Source organism: Peromyscus maniculatus, chromosome 10 (assembly GCF_049852395.1).
Source record: "Peromyscus maniculatus bairdii isolate BWxNUB_F1_BW_parent chromosome 10, HU_Pman_BW_mat_3.1, whole genome shotgun sequence".
NCBI classification, from domain to species: domain Eukaryota; kingdom Metazoa; phylum Chordata; class Mammalia; order Rodentia; family Cricetidae; genus Peromyscus; species Peromyscus maniculatus.
The window spans coordinates 83561281-83583777 of record NC_134861.1 but is presented as its reverse complement, the minus strand read 5'-3'; the positions used below and the strand labels follow the sequence as shown (position 1 = coordinate 83583777).

At 39.3% G+C, this 22497-nt stretch overlaps 1 protein-coding gene across 5 annotated transcripts in view; it reads right to left on the bottom strand.

Moving 5' to 3' along the window:
• The window catches only part of Slc4a4 (solute carrier family 4 member 4), a 336420-nt gene that overhangs the window by 196922 nt on the left and 117001 nt on the right, over positions 1 to 22497 (bottom strand). For all 5 annotated transcript variants that reach the window (XM_076546591.1, XM_076546588.1, XM_042257613.2 and 2 more), the window contains one exon: positions 7320 to 7455. In XM_076546591.1, the coding sequence (XP_076402706.1) occupies positions 7320 to 7455 (136 nt within the window). The remainder of the gene's footprint in view (positions 1 to 7319; positions 7456 to 22497) is intronic.

Sequence of the window (22497 nt, the reverse complement as noted above, 5' to 3'; positions counted from 1 at the left end):
CCACACCAGCACTTGCACCATGTCCCCTCTCGTGCAGTCTTAATAGTCTTTATTGTGTCATCAACTCTGTCATCTTCAGGAAGACATCATCCCAAGAGCACTCCTTCTCTTAAGAAAAACTGGACGAAAAGAATTCAAAGCACCTCCGACCCCCGTGAAACCATGAAATCCCTAGGAATGGTTATATACGTGATTTTTAGATGAGAAAAACATATGTCTCAAAACTCTCCGTGTAGGTCCATCCTGTAATTATAAAGCTAGCATCACTATGGATAGTCTGTCGTGAACTTACAAGGTAGGTTTGTGTAAGATGGAGGAGCAGCAATGAACGGATACTCATCTCAAATGGAAAATGCCCAGTTGTTGATGCTTAATGAGGACTAGGCTTTGTCATGTCTTTGTTTGATGTCCCTGTCTCAGCTGGCGTATGTCACTCTCACTAGGAAGCTAATTGTGATTTTTACCCTTGAAGGCAGGCTCCCCATTTTTAAAATGAGCAAGCCCAGCAGACCACAAATTCACTGTGATGATAACACATCCTCTAGCAACCTTTGCATCAGGACAAACAGCCCTCATCCACAGCTTCTGCTTTCTAAGACATGTAGACATTTTGAAGACAGAGAAAGCAAAGGCATTTGTTTTTAAGTTTGAGGGGGAAAAAAGAACATATTTGGAAGCCTTAATAATACATGTATCATATCACAGAGACTCTCCTAAGCAGCTAAAGGAAATCAGATGCCTTACTACGGCTATCACCAACATTCTTCCGCCTTTCCCATCAAACCTCTGAACAATGTTGGACTGGTAATGACGGGGTTAAATTCTGTTTTCCTACATTTTTCACCCAGGGGTTTAATGATTGAAAAACATTTTCCTAGAACAAGCTAAACACTCACCTAACTCACTGCAGATGAGAACAAAGGGCAGAGGTGAGAGGAAGCTCTGCAGAAGGTATTATTTATAGAACTCCTGTCAACCCCGGGAAGGGAACGAAACTCACTAGGAGGACCACGAGTGGAACAGATCAAGAGAACAACCACAGTGTTGGAGAAGAGTTTAGGATTCTCATCACCCCCAACACCCATCTGACTCAGGAGTGTTGACCATATCCCTCCACATTCCTCCCAGGAAGTTCCTCCAGGCCAGGCAACCCCTATATGTCAATGGTAACTTCTGTCTCCAACCTCTCAGTCATTAGAGTCTCCTTTACCGTGTGCATTAAACCCACCCAATACAGCAATGTTACCACCCAAAACAGCCATGTTTACCTTTCTACCTCTAGAGTTTAAAAGTCCCTAGGGATTGGTCAGCTCTAAACATATGAACATGTGAGCAAAGCTAAGTGGACTCGGTGGGATTCATATATACAGAAAAAGGTCATGAAGCTGAGAAGGAGAAGGGGAGATACTGGAAGAGTTGGCAGCAGGAAAGGGAGGGGAAGAAATGATGTAAATATAGTACGTGGGTATGAAATTCTCAAAATAATTTAAAAAAAAAAACAGTTTAAAATCCAGCAACACCACCAAGGAGAGTCTAAGTCTTCAAAACTGGACCCAGCTTATTTCCATAGAACTAGTTGAAACACATTCCAAAACAGAATGAGAAACATCTATTATGCCCCTCTCCAAGTGTGTTAAGTGATTGAAGTGGCTCATTTTAGCATCTATTTCACATCATCTTCCATAAATATTGAATGCTGTGATGATGGCATATCACATAGCTAACAGCATACAGGAACGGGTGTAAAGCCTATCAAATGAATCTACTGCTCTAATTGCTCAAGGGATGGTCATACCAATTTGATCACTTAAATGGACTGTAGATACTTTCATCCCAGAAAGCATTCATGCTCAGTCTATCCGCCTCACACATCAAGGACAAACTTGAAAAACAAAGAGCCAACACTCCTCAACTCAAATCAACATCCATTAAAAAGAAGGCTTAGGCAGAGAGACCAAAGTTCAGACTATCCGAGCACCAGACATTTTACAAAGGTACTTTAGACCCATGTAATTATGTTTTTAAAAAACAGACACTTTCACCGTGGCATGTCCTGAAAGCCACCCTCCACCCTCCACAATCACTATGAAATAGCCACACAGCTGTAATGGATTTCTAGCTTTTTTCCCCTCTTGTTTCAGTACGTGACATGCTACAGGAAAATTAATTTTAGACATTGGCTTTTTAAATGCATGCAATTACAAAACTGTTGTACCCTTGGAGGAACAGTTTATGAGGTGAATTTTATTTATTCCAAGGTCTTAGAAGAATAATGATAAAGTACTCTTCAGTTTAATACACTTTGAGTGGCTGCCAACCAAAGAGCATTTCACTCGTTTGTTGAAGAAACAGAAGGCCCACTGGGAATCACTGAATTTTGCAACTTTCCAATCATATGATTAACTATAATTAAGTAAAGACAAGACCTCTAACTTTAAAACCTGCCAGTTTCATAGTGGAAAATCCTCATGACCTTTGCACTAGAATACAACCCAACTGTGTAAAACTACTGATGTAATCATAATGAATTTCTTGCTAATTAAAAAATGCTTCATCATACATAAAAGAAGCCAATGCTAGTATGTACCTGGGATAAATGCTATTTTAAGGAGAATTCATAAATTTCTAGATAAATTGTGGAAAGTATTGCATATAATTATCTAAATATAATTTTATCTAATTACATAGGTGACTGGATTCCCCAAATCATCTTCTTCTTACAGAAAAAAAAATAAATTCGATCCAACGAGGAACTTCCCAGAGTCATCTGCTATAGAAAGTCAAAGGATTGCGGGTTAGGGAGATGGCAAACTCAGTGTAAGGTGTATGCTGCTGTTCTGTGGCCATGACCTTAAAAGAGGTCCGCCAGAGGTGAGCTGGGTCAGCATGCCCAGAAGAAACACAAACACTAGTTTGCGTTGTGTTCCTGGACATGACACACCGATGCCCTTTTCCTCTGTTGGCTAATGTTTCTGAGAACTTGTGATGGTTTTCTTTTTGACCAGGTTTGGCAATGCAGGTTGGATTACACAGACTAGGTGATCTTTAACATATGTTCATGCCATACTGGTGATGTTCAGCACTGGTCATTGAAAACTCACCAAGGACAAACTGAAAATGAAGAATCACTTTGGAAGCACTAATCTTGACTCAAATAAAGAAGTGGAAGAAGAAAGAAAAGTCCTCATGACTTTGGGCCATCATCAAAGCAAGACCAGAAGCTATTCCTTAATTGGTCTACTTTTGCACCTATGAACTGATTCTAACGGGATCCTGATTTGTTTTGATTTCTGTTCTGTTTTATTTTGTTTTGTGACAGGATCTCATTTATTCCAGGCTGGCCTGTAACTCATTATGCAGATATGAATTTCTGGTTCTTTTGACTCCACCCCTTCAGTACTAGAATTATAGTCATGGACCACTAAGCCCAGTTCACTTTAACGGATTTTTAAGGAGTACAGGCTTCTTCACCATTTCAAGTGATTCATCTTAATTGCTGTAGTAGTACTCAATGTTATTTTTTTCAAATGACCACACATTCCAAAGGAACATTTTTAAAAAGACTAACATTGTATTTCCACCCATCAAACATACTTTTCAAGCATGAGAAGTGTACCCTCTGCACCGTCTTCAGCTTGTGCACTATTTTGAAAAAGCCACTGAAAATTTCAAAGTTCTACCTTACCTTCTAGGAAAGACAAAATGGCGGGGGGGGGGGGGGGGGGACGGGACACAACGGAGCTGACTGCCACTTTAAATCCCACATTAGTAAAGGCTTCTCTTGCTGTTAATAACTACTCTACTTTCTCAGACTCAAAAAGGCCATCTTCTCTATTACTGAAAAAAAAAAAAAAAAAAAAAAAAACTGTCATTATTTGAGGAACAGAACCAACCTAAAATTCCTAAAGCGGGACTCAAATCACAATCATGCCAAAACTTGCCACAGAATATTCTTAGTTAAATAAAATCATTAGCCAACTGAAAAGTACAAAACCTTAAAAAAAAAAAAGTAATGACATCTGTTCATTATGTTCATAATGGCATATAGGCCCACACCAGAAACTACATCGAGTTTGAAAAGTCTAGAGAGTTAGCTCTCTTAGAAATAAAGCTGTCTGCCAGCCATCAGTGCTTGGTGGGGTGCATGAAACTCAGCAGTGTTTAGTGTGTGTGAGACACTGGGTTCCCAGCACCCTACCACACAAAGCCCAAACAAAATCTCTATCAACTGGAATTTTCAGGGGAAAGAAAAAAAGTGTCAAACATATTTGTTAGCCAGAAAAAAAATAATCCATGCTACATCATCACATATGAAATTACTCTCTTCTAGGCACTTAAATTTTATTCATCTGGGAGGTCTGAGGCCGTTTAATAGGGGGTTGGAAATTTTTCTTGTGGCTGGAAAATGCACATCACAAATGGAAGTCAAACATCACTACAAAAGCATTCTGACGCAGTGTATGTCACAAGAAGTACAGATTACTGGCAATCTGAATATTCCCAGAAGCATAATCACTGCCAAACCTCTCCACAGAATTCCGATGGGACAGCACACTGAGAATCAAGATTTCATTTCTCTATACATTCATCTATCACACCCTGATCCTTGAGTATGGCTGTGCAACAGACAGTTCTAGGCATAAGGAACAGGGTGCTGAGCAAGGTAAGTGAAATCCCTACCCTCTCAGAGATTTAGCTATATCAGGAAGACATAATAAACAAGATAGATAATACACTAAATAGTAATAAGTACAAAGGTCAAAAATATAATAGGGATAGGTGTTATAGGTGAATGTTTCAGCTCAAAAGTCAGGTAATATATGAGTACCAACCTGAAGGAGGTAAGCAAGTGAATCATGTAAATAACTGAGGGGTACATGAGTACAAAGAGGTGGTAGGTACAGAGTCCCTCAAAGAGTAGTACAATTGGCCACTGGGGCTCTGGTAGGCTGAACTAGAGGAAAAGAGATGGAAGGCTATTCGAGCAACTCAGGGTAGATAGTTTATGAACAAAATAAAGGCAGGTATAAGAAGACCAACTAATTGAAGGGTTTTGCAGAGCCAGAAATAGGCCTGAAGCAGTATTGAACTGGAAATGTGGTGAGATGCTGAAATACCTGAGTATTTCAGAGGGTGAAATCAAATTTGCCAATTGATCAGAAAACAAGGATAAGTAAGGTAGGAGACGAGGAAGACTCTGGTGTTCTGGCTGAAGTATCCAAGAGAATGAAGTTATGTACTGATATGGAGAAACCTGTAGGAGGAGCAGGTCTCGATGTATTAATGATATGACTGCTAATATCCCTCCAATTACTCAATGCCAATTAAATAAGAAAGGAAGCCTAGAGATATAAATTCAGATGCCATCAGCATATTGACGAAATAGCTTGAAATGTGAAGCACAGGACCTCTCCTGAGCTTTAGCATTGATGTGCTGGGTACCTTGAGTCTGTCTGACAACAGCAGAAAGAGATGATAACTATTATGTTCAAAATACTTATTTTCTATTAAAATACAACTATATACAAGTATGGAAATGTCATAATGAACACTATTAATTTGTATGTTAACTAAAAAAAAATGACTATCATTTTTAGAGCAATTGGTTCTCCACTAGTCAAATATTCAACACATATTTATGAGCAAACCAGGTATTTCAAGGCTGTGGGAATACTATATATAGTAAGAAGTATGGGGCGATCTCTGACTTTGAATGAATTCATGTAATAAGGAAAGCAATATCAAAATGCAATTAGAAATAATCATAATAATCCCTAAATAGGAGAAATTATCCAAAGTTTTCTCCTGGACACCCTTCCTCTACAGAAGTGTCATTCCTTTAAGATTGCATTACCAAAATGGAACATAACTTGCCTAAAACATACTTTAAAGATAGTAAAGAAAGTAAGGCCATGTTGGTCTTTAGAATCCCATATGACCAAGTATCATAAATCAGTCCTGTAATCTCAGTACTGAATAGACTGAAGCAGGAGAATCACTATGAGTTCAAGGCCAGCCTGGGCTACAGAATGACACCTGACATCCTCCCGGGACCAAAATAAATCAAAAATGGAAATATTGTAACCATTTCATTCAACACTGAGTTTTCTATACAGTGAAATGTCATTTCTTAACCTTGCTGAGACCAGGGGTCATGTAAATTAATGGGTAGCCAACGTTTGACAAGAAACAAAAAACAAAGCCAGCCCTATGTTCTTGTCAATGATAACTATTAACAAATGTTTCAACAGGAAAAGAAGAATCAAAGGAGTCGTTAGAGGCACTGCTGACTAAATGAACACACACATTAGGAACGAAATTTTAGAGCAAGAAAATATGTGTGATACTAGAGGAGAGGGAATCCTGTAAAAGCCTCGCTTGGCAGACTAGAAAACTGAGGCTCAGGAAGACTACCAACTGTGCTGAGCTGACTAAGGAACAGCCAAGCCAACCTGTGGAGTGTGAGCCTCGTTCCATGAAGAAAGAAAGGAACGAATGGCTATTGGGAAAGAGCCTTTGCTCCAGCAGCCTCCTTTGGGAGGACGCTTTATAATAGACTCCAGGTGCAGATTGATTTAGTCTAGAATATGTAACTAAATCTCTATGAAAGAAAATCTCTGACGTGACTCCTAAAATCCCAGAAACTTGCAAAGTATTGAACAATTTACAAATCATCTCCACACAAATGTTTGTGATATGATTATACATGCCACAGATTATATCTATATAGTGTATATTTTATATGTCTACATAATATGTGTTCTTATTCACCCTACTAAGAAACAGGGTCATGTAACTAATGGGACAGAGTATAGAATTAAACTGAAATATCTAACTTCCAAATTCAGATGAACCTTCCACTTGCTTTCGGGTGAAAATTTAGAAGATAACAGGGCCTTTACTTGAAATTATACCTTAGAACCACAATTGTCTCGCCAGTACCCCTTCTATCTTGGAAGAGGCAATGTCACAGAAGATCACACAAGGTATGTTTGCATGTAGAGATGTATAGACATGTTTGTTGGCCACAGCCTTTGGGTGCTAGAGTTTATTACCACCCTTATATTTTACCATTAAATAGCCTATAAATTGAGATTGACTTCTTTATCAACAAAAGTCAAAGTCCTACAGCCCTGGTTAATAAAATTTGCTCCAGCAGTGAGCAAGAGGTACTCTGCATCCTCATTAATGTACCAGGACAGAAGGAATAGAATTATCCACTTCTCAACCCAGCATCACCCCCTCAGCATTAAGGCTCATCCATTTGCCTTGCTCTTGCTTCCCCAGGCCAGCCCTGCATTCTGTCAGCCATGGCTCACCTTGCCGTCTCCTTCCATTCCATCTCCTGCCCATCCACGGCCAGCAGCTCATCGAGTTCGGTGAAGAGCTGAGGAGGCGCTGGACTGTCATCTTCCTCTCCCAAGATGAACCGGATGCGTTCTGCGGCGGGGGAGACTGCAGAAGTGAAAATACTGTGGTTAAACATCGGCTGGAAGACCCTGAGGAAAGTGGAGCTTCGAGCTCTTCCTCTCTCCCCGAGATTATTGGGTTTCCCTTCCACAACGTCAGTGGACATCCTTTATCTTCAGCTTAAAGCCAGAGAGAAACCAAAGCCTCTCTCTCTACTCCTGTGAGCCAATCTGTATCTCAGTTCTCCACCTGTTTCAGCTGTCTAGTCTTGTGTGGTTTATGAGAAAGAACCTTGAGCCCTCAGATGAGCTGAGGTCCAACCTCATGACTTCCCCTCCTCCTCACTTATGACCTATCCAAAATTATGAGACGGAAATCAGCTTGAACCAATCACTTCTTCCAGTAGCAGTGGGAGGGACAACCGAGCACCCCAATCCTGAGATCCCTCAGGCCAACCACCTGCCCTCCCTCTGCCCTCCCAGGTCCCTCGCTGCCTGTGACTGGGTAACTATAAAGCTGATGAAGGAATATTTAACAAGATGGGATCTCTTCTTTACAAAATGGCAGTATCTAAAAATGTTTAGTCACACTTCAGTGCACTTGAAAAACAAGCCCCAGTAAAATATTGTACACCTGAGGGAGGAAAAAAAAAAAAGAACATTTTCCAACACACTTAAGCACATAATTGAATGGCCTACTAGCTCCTTTTGACCCTGTCTCCTGAAATCATGTAATGAAAAATTAACTAGAATTTCACCCAGATTGTGGGTTATTCTCTTTAAAGAGAAAGAAAGAGGAGCACTTGGAGGTCACATTACAAAACTAAGGCTCATGTAGACTTCCACAGGCCTGAGTAAAACCAAGAAGGGCAAATCCATGTGAAAGCAAACCTGATATATATTATACACAGGTGAGCATGCATGTATATATATATACACATGTGTGTGTGTGTATATAGATATAGATATATACCTGTGTATAATATATATATATAAAATACACATATATTTATATATATATATAAAATACACATATTTCCAAGCATATATATATATGTATATATATATATATATATGCTTGGAAAGCACTAAATATATATATGCATGTATATGTGCTCACATATGCAAAAATGTACATGTCAAACTGCATAGGAAAACATGTAAGACCCTACCACCTGAAATGTATAGAAATGAGGGACAGACTACAATAGCTCCAACCAAAATATAATTAGTACAAACAAATTCACAAATAGTCAATCCAGTAACAAAAGCTAATTATTAAGTAAAATACATGCTTTATCTATTAAAAAGGAAATGATGGAAAAAGAATGACATTGGCCAGTATTTAGGAGTCATACAATCACATCACCAGAATCTCATGCTGGTAGAACCATGCCAAAATACTTTCTAAAGGAAAATTTAGAAGTATATGAAAATGTTTTGAAAGTATATTTTTATGAACCAGAAGTTCTACTAAAATTACTCATTTAAAAACATAAGTTATTTCAAATGTTTTAATATAAAATTGATTGCATTGTTTACAATTGAGAAAAATTTAAATCCTAAATATCAAGAAAAGAGGATGGGTTAAATAAAGCATGATACAAATATACAACAAAATACAATATAGGCATAAACTATGTTGTCAAAGGGGCTGGAAATGTGACTCCATTATAGAGTTCTTACTTAGCATGCTCACAATCTCCATTTCAATTCCTCTGCATTGGGGGGGGGAGTGAGGCTGGAGAGACAGTTCAGGGGCTCAAGTTGTGGTGATATATTGTATACCCTAATAAATTTGCCTGAAGATCAGAGAACAGAACAAGCCACAAGATTAAACATAAAAGCCAGGAAATGGTGGCACACACCTTTAATCTTAGCACTCAGGAGGCAGAGATCCATCTGGATCTCTGTGAGTTCAAAGCCATCCTGGACTACATGAGATTGATTCAGTCTAGGAGAGAAACAGAGCCAGGCAGTGGCGGCACACACCTTTAATCCCAGTACTTAGGAAACACACATGCCTTTAATGGCTGGGCGGATAAAGGTATGTAAGGCATGAGGAGACAGGAACTAGAGGCCTTTTGTCTAGGCTCTTAGGGCTGAAGCCTTTCAGCTGAGAGGACCCCTTTCGGGTGAGAACTCAGAGACATTCAAACAGAGGATCTGTGGAACTGACAAGGTGAGACGTGGCAGTGGCTTGTTCCTTTGTCTCTCTGATATTTTAGTATTTACCACAATATCTGGCTGTGGGTTTTTTTAATTAAAAGACCTTCAGAAATTTGAGTTACATCAAGTTCTTGCTACATAAGCATGAGGAACCGAGTTTGGATCTCCAACACCTACAAAAAAAGCTGGGCATGGTAGTACACATCAGTACATCCAGCCGGGCGGTGGTGGCACACGCCTTTAATCCCAGCACTCGGGAGGCAGAGCCAGGCGGATCTCTGTGAGTTCAAGGCCAGCCTGGGCTACCAAGTGAGTTCCAGGAAAGGCGCAAAGCTACACAAAGAAACCCTGTCTTGAAAAACAAAAACAAAAACAAAACAAAACAAAACAAAAAAAAAAAAAAACATCAGTACCTCCAGTGCTGGTATGTGAAGATGGGCAAATATTGGAGACGGGGGTTGCTGACTAGCCTCTCTACCCAACAGAAAGGTTTGGTGAGACACCAAGTCTGAAAAATATAGGATGGAGAAGCAGAGCCAGACAATGATGGCACGCGCCTTTAATCCAAGCACTCGTGAGGCAAAGGCAGGCAGATCTCTGAGTTCGAGGCCAGCCTGGTCTACAGAGAGAGTTTTAGGACAGCCAAGGCTATGCAGAGAACCCCTGTCTTGAAAGAAAAAAAGAGAAGATAGAGAAGCAGTTGAGGAAGGCAACTTGATGTTGGCCTCTCATCTCCACACACATCCACATAAAGAGTGTACCCTCACATACATGTGCACCTGTGTTCAGAAATGCATACGCCCACACACACACAAAGAAATGAAAGTAAAGTATTCTTGTATGGGGTTGCCACTAAATACCACTGAATGAAACATGAAGTAAGGATTGCCAGCTCATGGCATGTAAACCACATAAAATTAAATGAAAGAGCAATCACGGGCATAAACTGATCCTACTTTAATAATTTTTTTAAATGTATGTTACAAGAAAAAGCCTAGGGTTTAGGCAGTTCTACTTTGCTCATACCAACATGCATGTATTAATTACAGCTTCCACAGTCTCGTTAAGTAACACTATGCCCTCAACAGCACAGTTCACATTTCAGTTAACATAGTATGTCTACATGTTCTTACTTATTAAGTATACACTTTGCTGCTAGCTCTTCAACCCGTGGATCACTGCATAACTAACAAATGGGAGTTTTGATCATCGGCTGACCAATGTATTTCTTTCGTCTATCAGGGACTGGCCACTGAACACTCATGGTTCAACGCCTACACAGACATCAAAGTGTGTGGTTATGACACCTTCATGTCTCTTCCTGATAAATTCACTTGGCACAGATAATCCCAAAAAGGGAACTGGCCAATCAAGATGAAAGTGGAGCACACAAACAAATATGGTGCTATCAGAAGAAGACTCTGAACCAAAGGTAAAGAACATATAGAAGACATCCAGGCCAGTGGAATGTTGACAATGCTTTCACTCACCATGTGAGGAATTCTGGATATACACAGGAACTTAGCAAAGGCAAGATCATCAACATACATGAGGAAAGTAATAAGACAATGACCATAAATTAAAGAAAATGAAGAAGCTATTTCTTGCTACGAACAGCAGAAGAAACTAAAAAGCAGATGCTGGTCCAAACTTCGAGAGCATGGCAATGGTCACCAAGAGAAAAGAACAGACCTGATGTCCCATAAGATACACCATTGTGAGAAGGCAAGCATTATTCACTAACCTAGTAAGATGTTATGAAGTAGGAACAACCCATTACCTTCTTGATGCTTCTGATGTTTTAAATTTTACAGACTAAATAAATATTAAGTTTCCCCCTCCAATTTTCCAGTACCTTTAGAGCCAATATCAAGAGATCTTAATGATCTGAAAATGTTTTAGGGGAAAATAGCCTTTCCCATAGACACTGAGGGTGCTCTGGGCTCACTCATTCCAGCTTGTCTGGTCATTGTGTTCAGGTGTGCAACACTGTGCTATTGTACAAGCACCATGTCTATCCACAGGCATATTTACACTGCACAAGTACATGCTAAATGCTACAGGGTTTATTCCTAGTGCTTGTTTTCTTCCATTTACTTTTTTTCTAAAGCATGAAGTATCTATTACTATTCATGCTTTCATTCAGCCAACGCTGACTGAGCACTGCCGGCTCTCTAAGTGGGTCTAGCTTCAGGCTCTACATATTAAACAGAACTCGGACAGAAAGAGCCCTGTTCCCGTCATGCACGTAGAGGAAATACACATCAGCTAAGCAACTGATTAATTTGTTAAGTAAATCAATAAGTTCACACATGAACCGAGAAAAAAATATTTGCTGAGTGTAAGTGTTTGCAGAAAATTAAATTAAGGCAATTGAATGCATATTGAGACAAGAGTACAATGCCTTTGTTTTACTTCTACAATTAGAACAAAATGGCTTTGAATTTTCTCAATGTCTCAAGAAGATAGATATAGATATAGATATAGATATAGATAGATATAAAATGTCTTACGACTTTTGTGTAAAATATTTATGATGCCTTTCTAATCATAAAATTGGAGGAGGTATTATATATCAAGAAGGCATGAAACAATGAAATGATGGGCAGAACTTGGAATGTGAATAGTACTCCTGAGAACCAGGATGCTGATACTACTAAACATTTAGTTGTCTTAATCAGCACGCTGCTTCTAGAACTGGCAATCACAACTTGTTACCATCATTTAACATCAACGATCCAAAGGCAGCCAAGAGTGGTGGCCCATGCCTTTAATGCCAGTACTCAGGAGGCAGAGGCAGGTGGATCTCTATGAGTTCAAAGCCAGCCTCATCTACAGAGTGATTTACAGGACAGCCAGAACTACATAAGATTGTTTTTGACAAGACCTCAAAACCAAACAAACAACAAACAAAATCCCAAAGGCAGAATGAGCAATTTGGAAGGGGAAGTCTAGATTTAGATAACTGATTGACTTTTTGTACCTTCCTAGAGATGTGAGGCAGGCTTGTCCTCCCTTGTAGCACAGAATAATAAATGGGGTTTTTGTTTTGTTTTTAGTGTAAATGACAGTCTACTGCACTTAGGGTCACATTCCTATATGGCACTTGTCCACAGAACACGGCTCTCTGGCCTGGCATTGCCAGTGTAGGCAACACCAATTTCTTCTAGCCAGCAATTCACGAAGGCCTCAGCAGAATGTCAGGAACAATGTCGCAAACCCCCACATTAGTCTCTAGGTGCCATGCCTAGGTGAACTTATTTGTTAAATACAGACCTGTGAACAACCAGGATAATAAGCCTTTGGGGAGCAAAATACCAAAATTCTGTGTCATAAATTAGCATGTTGGGATAAGGAATAAAAACAGGAAACAGTTTTATGAACTGAAATACGAATACTGACTCTGGACCCAGACTACATGTGTTTGCATCTCATACTTCTTAGCCCTGGGACCTGAGGCATGTTTACTCACCTCTCTGTTTTTCAAATTCCTCACTTGCAACATGGGGTAATGGTGATGATTATAGAGCCAAAATTAGTTCTGATACTTGCCAATGCTACTAGTAAAAAAACAAACAAACAAACAAACAAAAAACTACCATATAGATATGGCATTAAGAGCCATGGCAAGTTGTAAATACATAAAGCCGCAAAGAAAGCAGCCCAAGGTAAGCATGGTTTGCCTCAATGAATCAACAAACTTCAGGAATGGAGCACAAAGTGTACCTGCTTTATCAGAAATGAGAATGGGGGAATAATAAACCCTTTCATCCTGTTGGACCCAGGCAGAAGGTATGTCAGAACACTGTCCTGTATTCTATCCAAAGGAATTATGATCCTAAGTAACAACTAAAATAACATTGTCATAAAAGAGAATGTGAAGAGCAAACAGCAGTTCACAGGGAGGAGGGAAGAAAAACTAACAAGCAGCTTGGTGGCTAGTCCTGGAGAAGTGAAATTGATGCTTCTTCTCAGTGTCAATTTTGCACTAATTCTGTCTTCTGGTCAGAACACACTTTGGCCTCCTGAACAACTGCAGAATTTCCCAGCGGTTCCTACATCGCTCTGTTTATATCTGACCAGAGCCTACATGCAGAATGACAAGATGTCTATCAGGGTTAGTGGGAGACATGTGCTCCTAAGCTCTCTGTGACCAGAAGGCATACAAATACATGGCAAGAATGTCCCCCATACCATTGGTACCCACGGCAGGCATCACTTGCATATCAGCACATCCGTTGGTGATGAGCCTGAACTTCGCCTTAGAGTTCATCTGGGCAGTCGGTGTGCACCAATCAGACACAACATGGGAGGGCCATCAATCATGGTGCACTTCAGTTTGTCTTCATACCACACTGGTCCCATATACATGGATGTCCACCTTGTCTCCCACAACAACTCAGAACTGTCTCCAGAGTATGCCCAACTATTTCATGATCTGTTCTTTCATTTCTTCCTAGAGGAAACATTTGAAAATGTCTCCTCTCCTCTCTTAGTTTTCCAGTTAAGAGTTCAAACTTTATTATGAGGCAACTGGGTGCTGACTGGATTTGAGGCCTGCTCTAGAGGAGGAAATTTCATGCATGATACTATAATCATGGTCAAAAGCCTGGTTGAGGAGGTATTGTTATTTGGCTAAATGGACATGTTGTTAAGTTGTCTGCTAAATATTTATGCATATATCTATAAGCATGGGTTACTCTCAACTGGATCAAAGAAGCTTCTTCTTTGCAGTGGGCAGTTGTCAATGATGAGATGCAGAACTAGTCAAAATTTTGAGAAGAAGAGATTGAGTACTCCTCCCTAAATGACCATTCTTCCCAACACACCACCACCACCACCACCACCACCATCACCATCATCACCAACAACAACAACACTAACACGACCACTACTATCACGAACATCATCATCACCACTATCACTACCACCCCACCACTACCATCACCAACAACAATACCACAACCAACACCACCAACATAAACATTACCAGCATCACCATCACCACCAACAGCAACACTACCAATGTCACCATCATTATGACTTAGAAAACTTGCAGAAGAGGCAAAAAGGATTTAGGAGACAGGTTAGAATTGGAATTCAAAGGCCAATTCTAACTGTAAATAAGATCACTAAGTTGTGTAGTACAGACAGACTTTGTATATGTAAGAGATTTGGGGTCTAGATAATGTTGGTGTGTAATGTTTTGTCTTTTTATTTCAAGGGTTGTATTCAAATACAGCTTATAAAAATACAAAAATGAGTAATTGACACATAATAAGGAGGAGTTCTGTGAAATGTAAACTTCTGGACTTGCTAAGGCCATTATTCTCAAGAACTGACACTGGCTGTGGTGTCCTGAACAAGACCAAGCCAGCTGAGATTCCAGCATCAGCAGGGGAGGTGCTCTTCAGGACCCACCTCAAACTAAGGGGTTACTGGCAGTTGACAGCCAGTCAGTGAGGGAGACTCATTCTGTTTTGAATGTATGGCCACTGGCAGACTTCTCTGCTGGCAGATTTCATATTCACTAGCAGATGCACCAGTGGAGGGCCCCTACCCAAACACACATGGACAGTGCTAATGGGACTCAGTGGATTCTATAAAAAGAAAGAAAGACTATGAAGTTGGGAGGGTGCCATGTCGGGAGAAATCAGGAAAAGCTGAAGGGGACAAATGAGGAGTGAATATGGTCATGTTTCATTGCACATATTTATGAAATAATTCTCAAATATCAAGAAAAATTATCATTAGAAAGGAAATATTATAAAAGTTAAAAAAATAAATATTTTTTTTAAATGAAGATATCCCACCAAAATGGCTTGTCTGTGATATCCCATGTGGAAACCTGTCACTTTGCAAGATAATTTTTAAAGTAAAAATATGGTATTATTTTAGAAATAAATAAAAAAGAATTCTAACTTTTCCAATAACCTACGCTAGCCATTCTCAGAAAAAGGGAACTTTTCTTTATTCTAAGCCCAGTAGCAACAGTAACGAGTGCCCAGGGTCTTTCTTCTGAACAAGCACACAACCTACCCTGTGTGGCCTAGCTTTGCAGAGGTGATTTCTCAGCCAGTCTACCCTCCTCCTGGATGGCAGGCTGTGTTTATATCCCCGCCTCAGAGGTCATCACAGAACTGTGCACACAGTTGTTACTTTCTACACTGAATTAATAAACTAAATATGGCTGACTAGAGCTTGACTACATCCAAGTGCATAAAAATACAACCATTTGCAAAATGAACCTTCTACTCTAAAAGAAGTTATCTAAGAGTTTTGGAGAGTAGATTTCATCTCTCCTTCCCCTTGGTCTACCTTTTCATTACCTGCAAACATGAAAATACAGCAGTCATTCAATGTTGAATAAGCACCAAATAAAACAAAACACACCATAAAAAAAGTAGTTTTCCTCTACTGGAAGCACCCCTGCCCCCGGACAAAGCATACCAATGTGTATGTCTCCATCACAATATGCACACACCATCTCCTCCATGTTTTCATCCTTGCTGCATTTGGTCTGTGCACACCTCAACCAAGCAAATCCTCCCAGCTCATCCCTCATGCAAACAGATGTTGAAGCCTACCTTGGGAACAGTCAAGTTATGCAAGAAGAAACAGAAGGAGAAATTCATAAGACAATGGAAGAATGAAAGCATAAACAATATATGACCTGACCCAGTTCCTCAGAAGAAGTAATTGTGTATGGCTTCCCTGTGTTTTATTGAATCAAGTGCTTCCTGAAAAATGATGACATAGCAAAATGGAAAATGGGACCCGGAAATAATGTACCACCACTTTGGTAACATAAACACAATCAATCACCCTTTAGGATACAGAGGAAAACTAGTTTCAGGCTCTCTACTTCCCAGATACTAAAATCCACCTGTGCTCAAGTCCCATTCATAAAGTGGCATTGTACTTGTATATAGCCCACACTCATCCTCCTCTCCATTGCTTTTCTTCATAACTCAAATATTTTCTATATCTAATACAATTAAAATTCCATGCAAATATGCACCGTGTTATTTAGGGAATAAGAAAAAGGTCTGTACATGTTTAATCAGATACAACTACCACAGACATCATCATTTCAATACATGGAAGTTAAATCCTGTCAGCATATGTGGCTATAAAGGCATAATCATATTTGTTATTGTCCAAAATATGTCATTTGCTATAATACTTACTAAAAGATTATGAAGTATTTTGTAATAAATGTCTCTGTCCTTGGGAATTCACCAATGAGGAGATAATGCATGACAGAGATATTCTACCAGTAAAAATGTACCAGGTGGTGTTGGAGAGTTGGCTCAGTGGTTAGGAGAACTACAGAGGACCTGGGTTCAGTTCCCAATAACCATAGAGTAGCTCGCAACTCTCTGTAATTCCAGTCCCCAAAATTCCAATAGCCTCTTCTTGCCTTGCTGGCTATTAGGCAAAGTATTATTCATATACACACAAAAATAAATAACTCAAAAAACATTATAACATAATGTGCAATAACTAATATGTTTGTGCCAGGTGTTGTGTGACTACCTAACAGTTATACTATGTCAGGTATTACATTATTACATCAGTCATTTTATACAAACCTGTATCATACACAGGAAAACAGTTTTAAGTTGATAAAGGCCTTCACTAAGATCACATGAGCCAATGATATGACCTCATCCTCCCTCCCTGTGCTATTCCATGCCCACTTCTTAGCCACCACACTCGTGTTTTTAAAATGAGAGTAATCAAAAGAAAAACATGGTCAGAGTGCCATATGAGCAGTACAGACAGCAATGGATTAGATTTCAGAAGAGGCAGAAATTACCCTGGCATATGAAACAGTCCTAAAGTAAGTTAATTGAACATTTGGTTCATTATCCATACAAAACAATTTGTGAATATGCCCTTTATTCTCAGTCTGGGAAGCATCCCACTGTGGCCACCCTGAGGGCTACCAAAAGAAATGTTTCTAATAGGAATAATGGTCATAATGAGCAATTCATTCTGGGAGGGCAGGGCTCCATACAAATTCCCTTCTGTGGGTTAAATGAGGACTTCTGCAGTTCACCCTCTCTCGTGAGCAAAGTCCATAATCTAATGAAATCTTAGCTCTCAGACCACAGTAGGAAAAAAATAACCTCATTTAAGCTATCAGTGTGCTATTATCAACTGGTTTACACAATTACTATCTGAAAATTCATTTTTGTTGTTAGCTGGTTTGTTTGTTTGTTTTGAAATTGGGTCTCCCTGTGTGCCTAAGCGGCCTTTAATTGATAGTCCTCCCCTCAGCCTTCAGAGTTCTGGGACTAAATATTCATTTTTTATTCCTCATTCTGGGATCAAAATTTCAAGGTAGATATGACAACCATTAAACCTTCCATAAGCCGTTTAATTGCTAAGCCATTACAGAACTCTAAAAATACATTTATATAGATGTAGGTGGTAGATATGATAGGTAGATGTATGTACAATATGTATGCATCTCTCCTTCCCCTTCATCTACCTTTTCATTACCTGCAAACATGAAAGCATGGCATGATATACATACATCCATGTATATATGTATATACATATATATTCCTCAAATTTCATAGTCACATTTATAAGAAATAATTAAATCAACAAAGTTTTATAAATCTACAAATGGTTAAAACACACCAATATGAGTCACTATTAGTCTTGTCCACTCAGCACCTTTAACTTCTTCTGAAAACAATACTCCAATTTCCTTTGGAAAGGTTGGATTTGTACTTCTAAGTTCTTCCATTGGTTTGGACATTCGGTCCAGGTCTGTGCAATGAACATATCAAAACTCGGGGTGCCCCTGTTGTTCTTGAGTGGTGATTTTACCTAGTACATGTAAGCTGGGGTTATCTAGTGCCAGCCTGTTGCTGACACTCTCAGGGAATATAGCTTCACTTTCAGCTGAGAGACGAGACAGCATTAAATGCTATGAAGTACAGTCATCCTACATCCATTGAAAAGAAGGCTGCTTGAGAACAAATCAAACATGAGGCAATACAGAACCAAGTAGAGGCAGCTTCCTGAACTCATCATGGGAACACTTGATTCCAAGTCACATCTGAAGTCAGTTACTCTGCAATCCATAAATAAGATGCATCATCAAAATAACTAAATTGAATAATATTTTATGGAATCCAAGTTTGGGGGTAATCTATTCATTAACCTACGGTACCTCAGCCAATCTAAAAGAAAAGTTACTATCTATTTATATGCTAGCAGGCTACATAGGGAGATTAGATAGTTACTTTTCTATTTCAAATTACCCAATAAACTGAAACTGCCCGGTAGCATTCATTAAAAATCAGATCATTTTAAACATATGTGGGTATCTGTGTATTAATAAACTCACACTCACAGAAGGCTGGCAATTATGACAAATACCCTAATATTCCATGACATGATTATTCATCTGGAGACACTCAACAGCCCTAAAAATGTGGGTTTCAGAATCCTATCGCACTGTCTCTTACTTAGAAGACGCTGACTCCGGCTCCAGCTGTACATCACAGCCCATGAAAAAAATCCATCTGCTTGGTCTCCAAGGGATGTTTCACACATATTCATCCTTTGGACTCCAAAAGGAGGCTCAATTAATGCTGTCTGCAAACACCCCATGATGGGGATACCACATTTCACACAGTGACAGTGGAGCCAGCCATGCCACTCTCAATACCCTGCCAAGGGTGTCAAGTCCCAAAGTTCCCGAGGATGCAGTAATGAGGTACCGAGTAACCAGAAAGTGAGAGCGAATGCCGGACCAGAGAGCCTAAATGGACATGACAAACAAAGGGAATTTAGTAGGTCAGTACAGAGCTCAGAATGTGGTCTGCCCCTCCTGAACTCCTAAGTTACATCTTCTGACGCCTACGACATGTCAGGTAAATTTCCAGGAAAAAAAAAAAGGAAGAACTCAAGAGAGAGGGGTTGCTACAAGCACCCCCATTCATCCATATTTAAGCACTAGGCCTAGGGCTTATCTGCCTTGTTAAAATTAGGAGGCCCTGAGTGCCCTGCATGCCTGGGTAATCATTCCTTCTGGTTGTTGTTTCGTAACTTCCTCTCGTCTTTTATTCAGATCCAATTACTTTCTCCCAAAGGTCCAGCTATATCCAGACTCTTCCTTTCATGAATCAATAAATTCATTTTTGTTGTTGTTTGTTTACCCCAGTTATAATCCCAGGGTATTGTGTCCTTACAGGACTTACTAATTCATAATATGTGTAGAAAAAAAGAATACCCAAAGGATATAAATTACATGCTAACAATTATCACCTCTGCAATATAAAAGTATTGATGGTTTTTACTTTCCTCATTTTGTTTATGTGTAAGTTCCAACTCTCCTAAAATTAACATTTATGTCATATTGATACAGAAAATAAACCAATTAGGTTTTAAATTGCTAAATTGAGAACATTCATGTCAAATTAGTACCAGACACTCCCCTAAAGTAGTTGAGACTACATAACTCAATTATCCTCCTCAACAGCCAACACAAACACAACCCCACAGCACTTGCCTTTACTGCTATCTAGGGACTGGAATAGCCAGATCTGAAACACACAAGACTGGCCATGGTTCTGAAAGTTGGTGGATGGAGCAGCTACAAAAGGCCATGGACACAGAGCAATGGGCTTGGAATGGAAGGCCTCTGTAAGCATTACAGGAGCAATTTGGTGATTCAAACAGTTGAGAATACGGCCACTCAGCAAACTTCTCCTGAAGGATCCAAAGTTCCTTCCACACGTCTCAGCCACAGTGGAGATTTTCCCTGAATTCCCTCCTTCAACGGTTCGCTTCCTTTTGCTTGGCCAGAACTGTCCGTGATAAGGCTTAAATGATGAATCCCTCTGCTTGAGAGTGAATACATCAGCACTTTTTCCAGGTTCAACTCAGAGCAATTATCAGCACAATGTATACCCTGGGGCTTCTAAAGTCAGACTTGATTCTCATCAACACTGGGAAATATTCAAGATTCCCAAAATAAGCTCTACAGACTCACTCAAATGCAACTATTTTCTATACTGAGTAGCTAAATTTATAACTCCAATAATAGTGTCACAACTACCCCGCTAATGCTGCCATTAGATGTCTTTTCATATGTGAGTACAAAGAAGACATCCTTCTTCCTGCAGCCCCTCTTAGAAAATATGTGAGCACAAAAAGGCACCAAGCCTTAAGGATTCTTCATGCTTCTGTCTTACCCTTGCTGCCAAAAAATCTTACCCATCTTTCCTGGATAGAAACTTTGAGAAATGTGGTTCAAAATGATCTATTTAAGTGCCAGCAAGATGGTTCAGTGGGTTAGGGAACTTGCCACCAAGACTGGCACCAGAATTTGATCCCCTAAAACTACATAGTGGGAGGAGAGAACTGACTCCCACAAGTTGTCCTCTGATTTCCATACAAGTGCATGCACACATACACATACATACATACATACATACATACATACATACACACACACTCACACTCACACTCACACTCACATGCACACACAAAATAAAAAGTAAATGAATATTTTAATACATAAATAATCTATTTAAAGGGGGTTATGGAGATGAAAATATAAAAAAGTTATGTATATGACTGCTTTTTCTTTATTAAAAAAAAGTGATATTCTTCACAGAGACACTGCTCTACAGATCTTGATAGAACTCTGGATGTAATAAGAGAAATGTCAACACAATTCTACAATAAACTTTTCTTCGTGTCTGCCTTATTTCTGTTCTGAGGCAAGGGTCCAAAATTAGTGGCAGTGATTTTCAACTTCTGTGAAGTTAATTATATTCTCAGTAAAGGAAAAAAAAAAAAAAACAACAGGATCTCCAACACTTCCTACTATTTATTGATCTAGAGCTTCGGTATAATGCTCATTTGCTTCATAACACAGTTGGAATATCTGCCTCTTCCAAAACTCATGTTCAATTTCAGTGATATTGGGATATATGACCTTTAGACAATGTTAAGGCCCTAACAGCTCTGCCCTCAAGAATGCACCAATACTTTTATGGCAAAACTCCAATGCTAATGCTTGCTTTCTTTTTCCTCCTGCTACGAGATTTCTTCCATCAAGAAAGCCAACACCAGATATGGGCATCTTATACTGGTCTTCTCACCCTCCACAACTGTGAGTCAATACATTTCTGTCCATTATAAATAAGCCAGTCCATGGCATTATGTTCTATCATCACACAAAACACACTAAGACACCTGGTTTGTTTACCTAGAAGATTTCAGGATGCCAACCAATGAAACCAAACTAGAATTTAGAGACCATTTGTAAAACCTGAGTTCTACTAATAATAATAAAAAAAAACAGCACAGGAAAGCCATGAGTTCTCCTGCTATTTCATTAAGCACCTTCTCAAATATTCAACAGAGATTTGCTAGGTTTATTTTAGTAGATAATTAAGTGGGATCAGCTACAACTTTAGAGGCATTTTTAGGGTACAGAATTTTCATTTGTTATAGGAATAAACTTCATTCTAAATTATCCATATCATTAAATTACACAACGCAGATGGAAAATAGATTAGAGTGATCACGTGGGTTTGCTGGGACTTTAAATTCCTATTAATGTGTGCTACATGCAATTTATGTAAGAGTAATGTCAACAAAAGTACAAAATCATCCCCTTCCACACAACACATCTTCACTGCCATCTTCACATACAACAGCCCTTACTTTCTCATGTTAAAAGCCTGTGTATATCATTTCAAGTCATCTGGAGGTAGCTTCAGTTCTTCAGAGTGAGGTAAATGAATGCTACTTCAAAAGAGATTGATTATTAACGGTTTCCTGTTCAGAATTAACCTGCTGAGACAGTATTTAGTGACTTCTGAAGCTTATGGTAATATGGTAGGCATGGCTACTCCTTAATTGGGTGAAGGATGTCCAA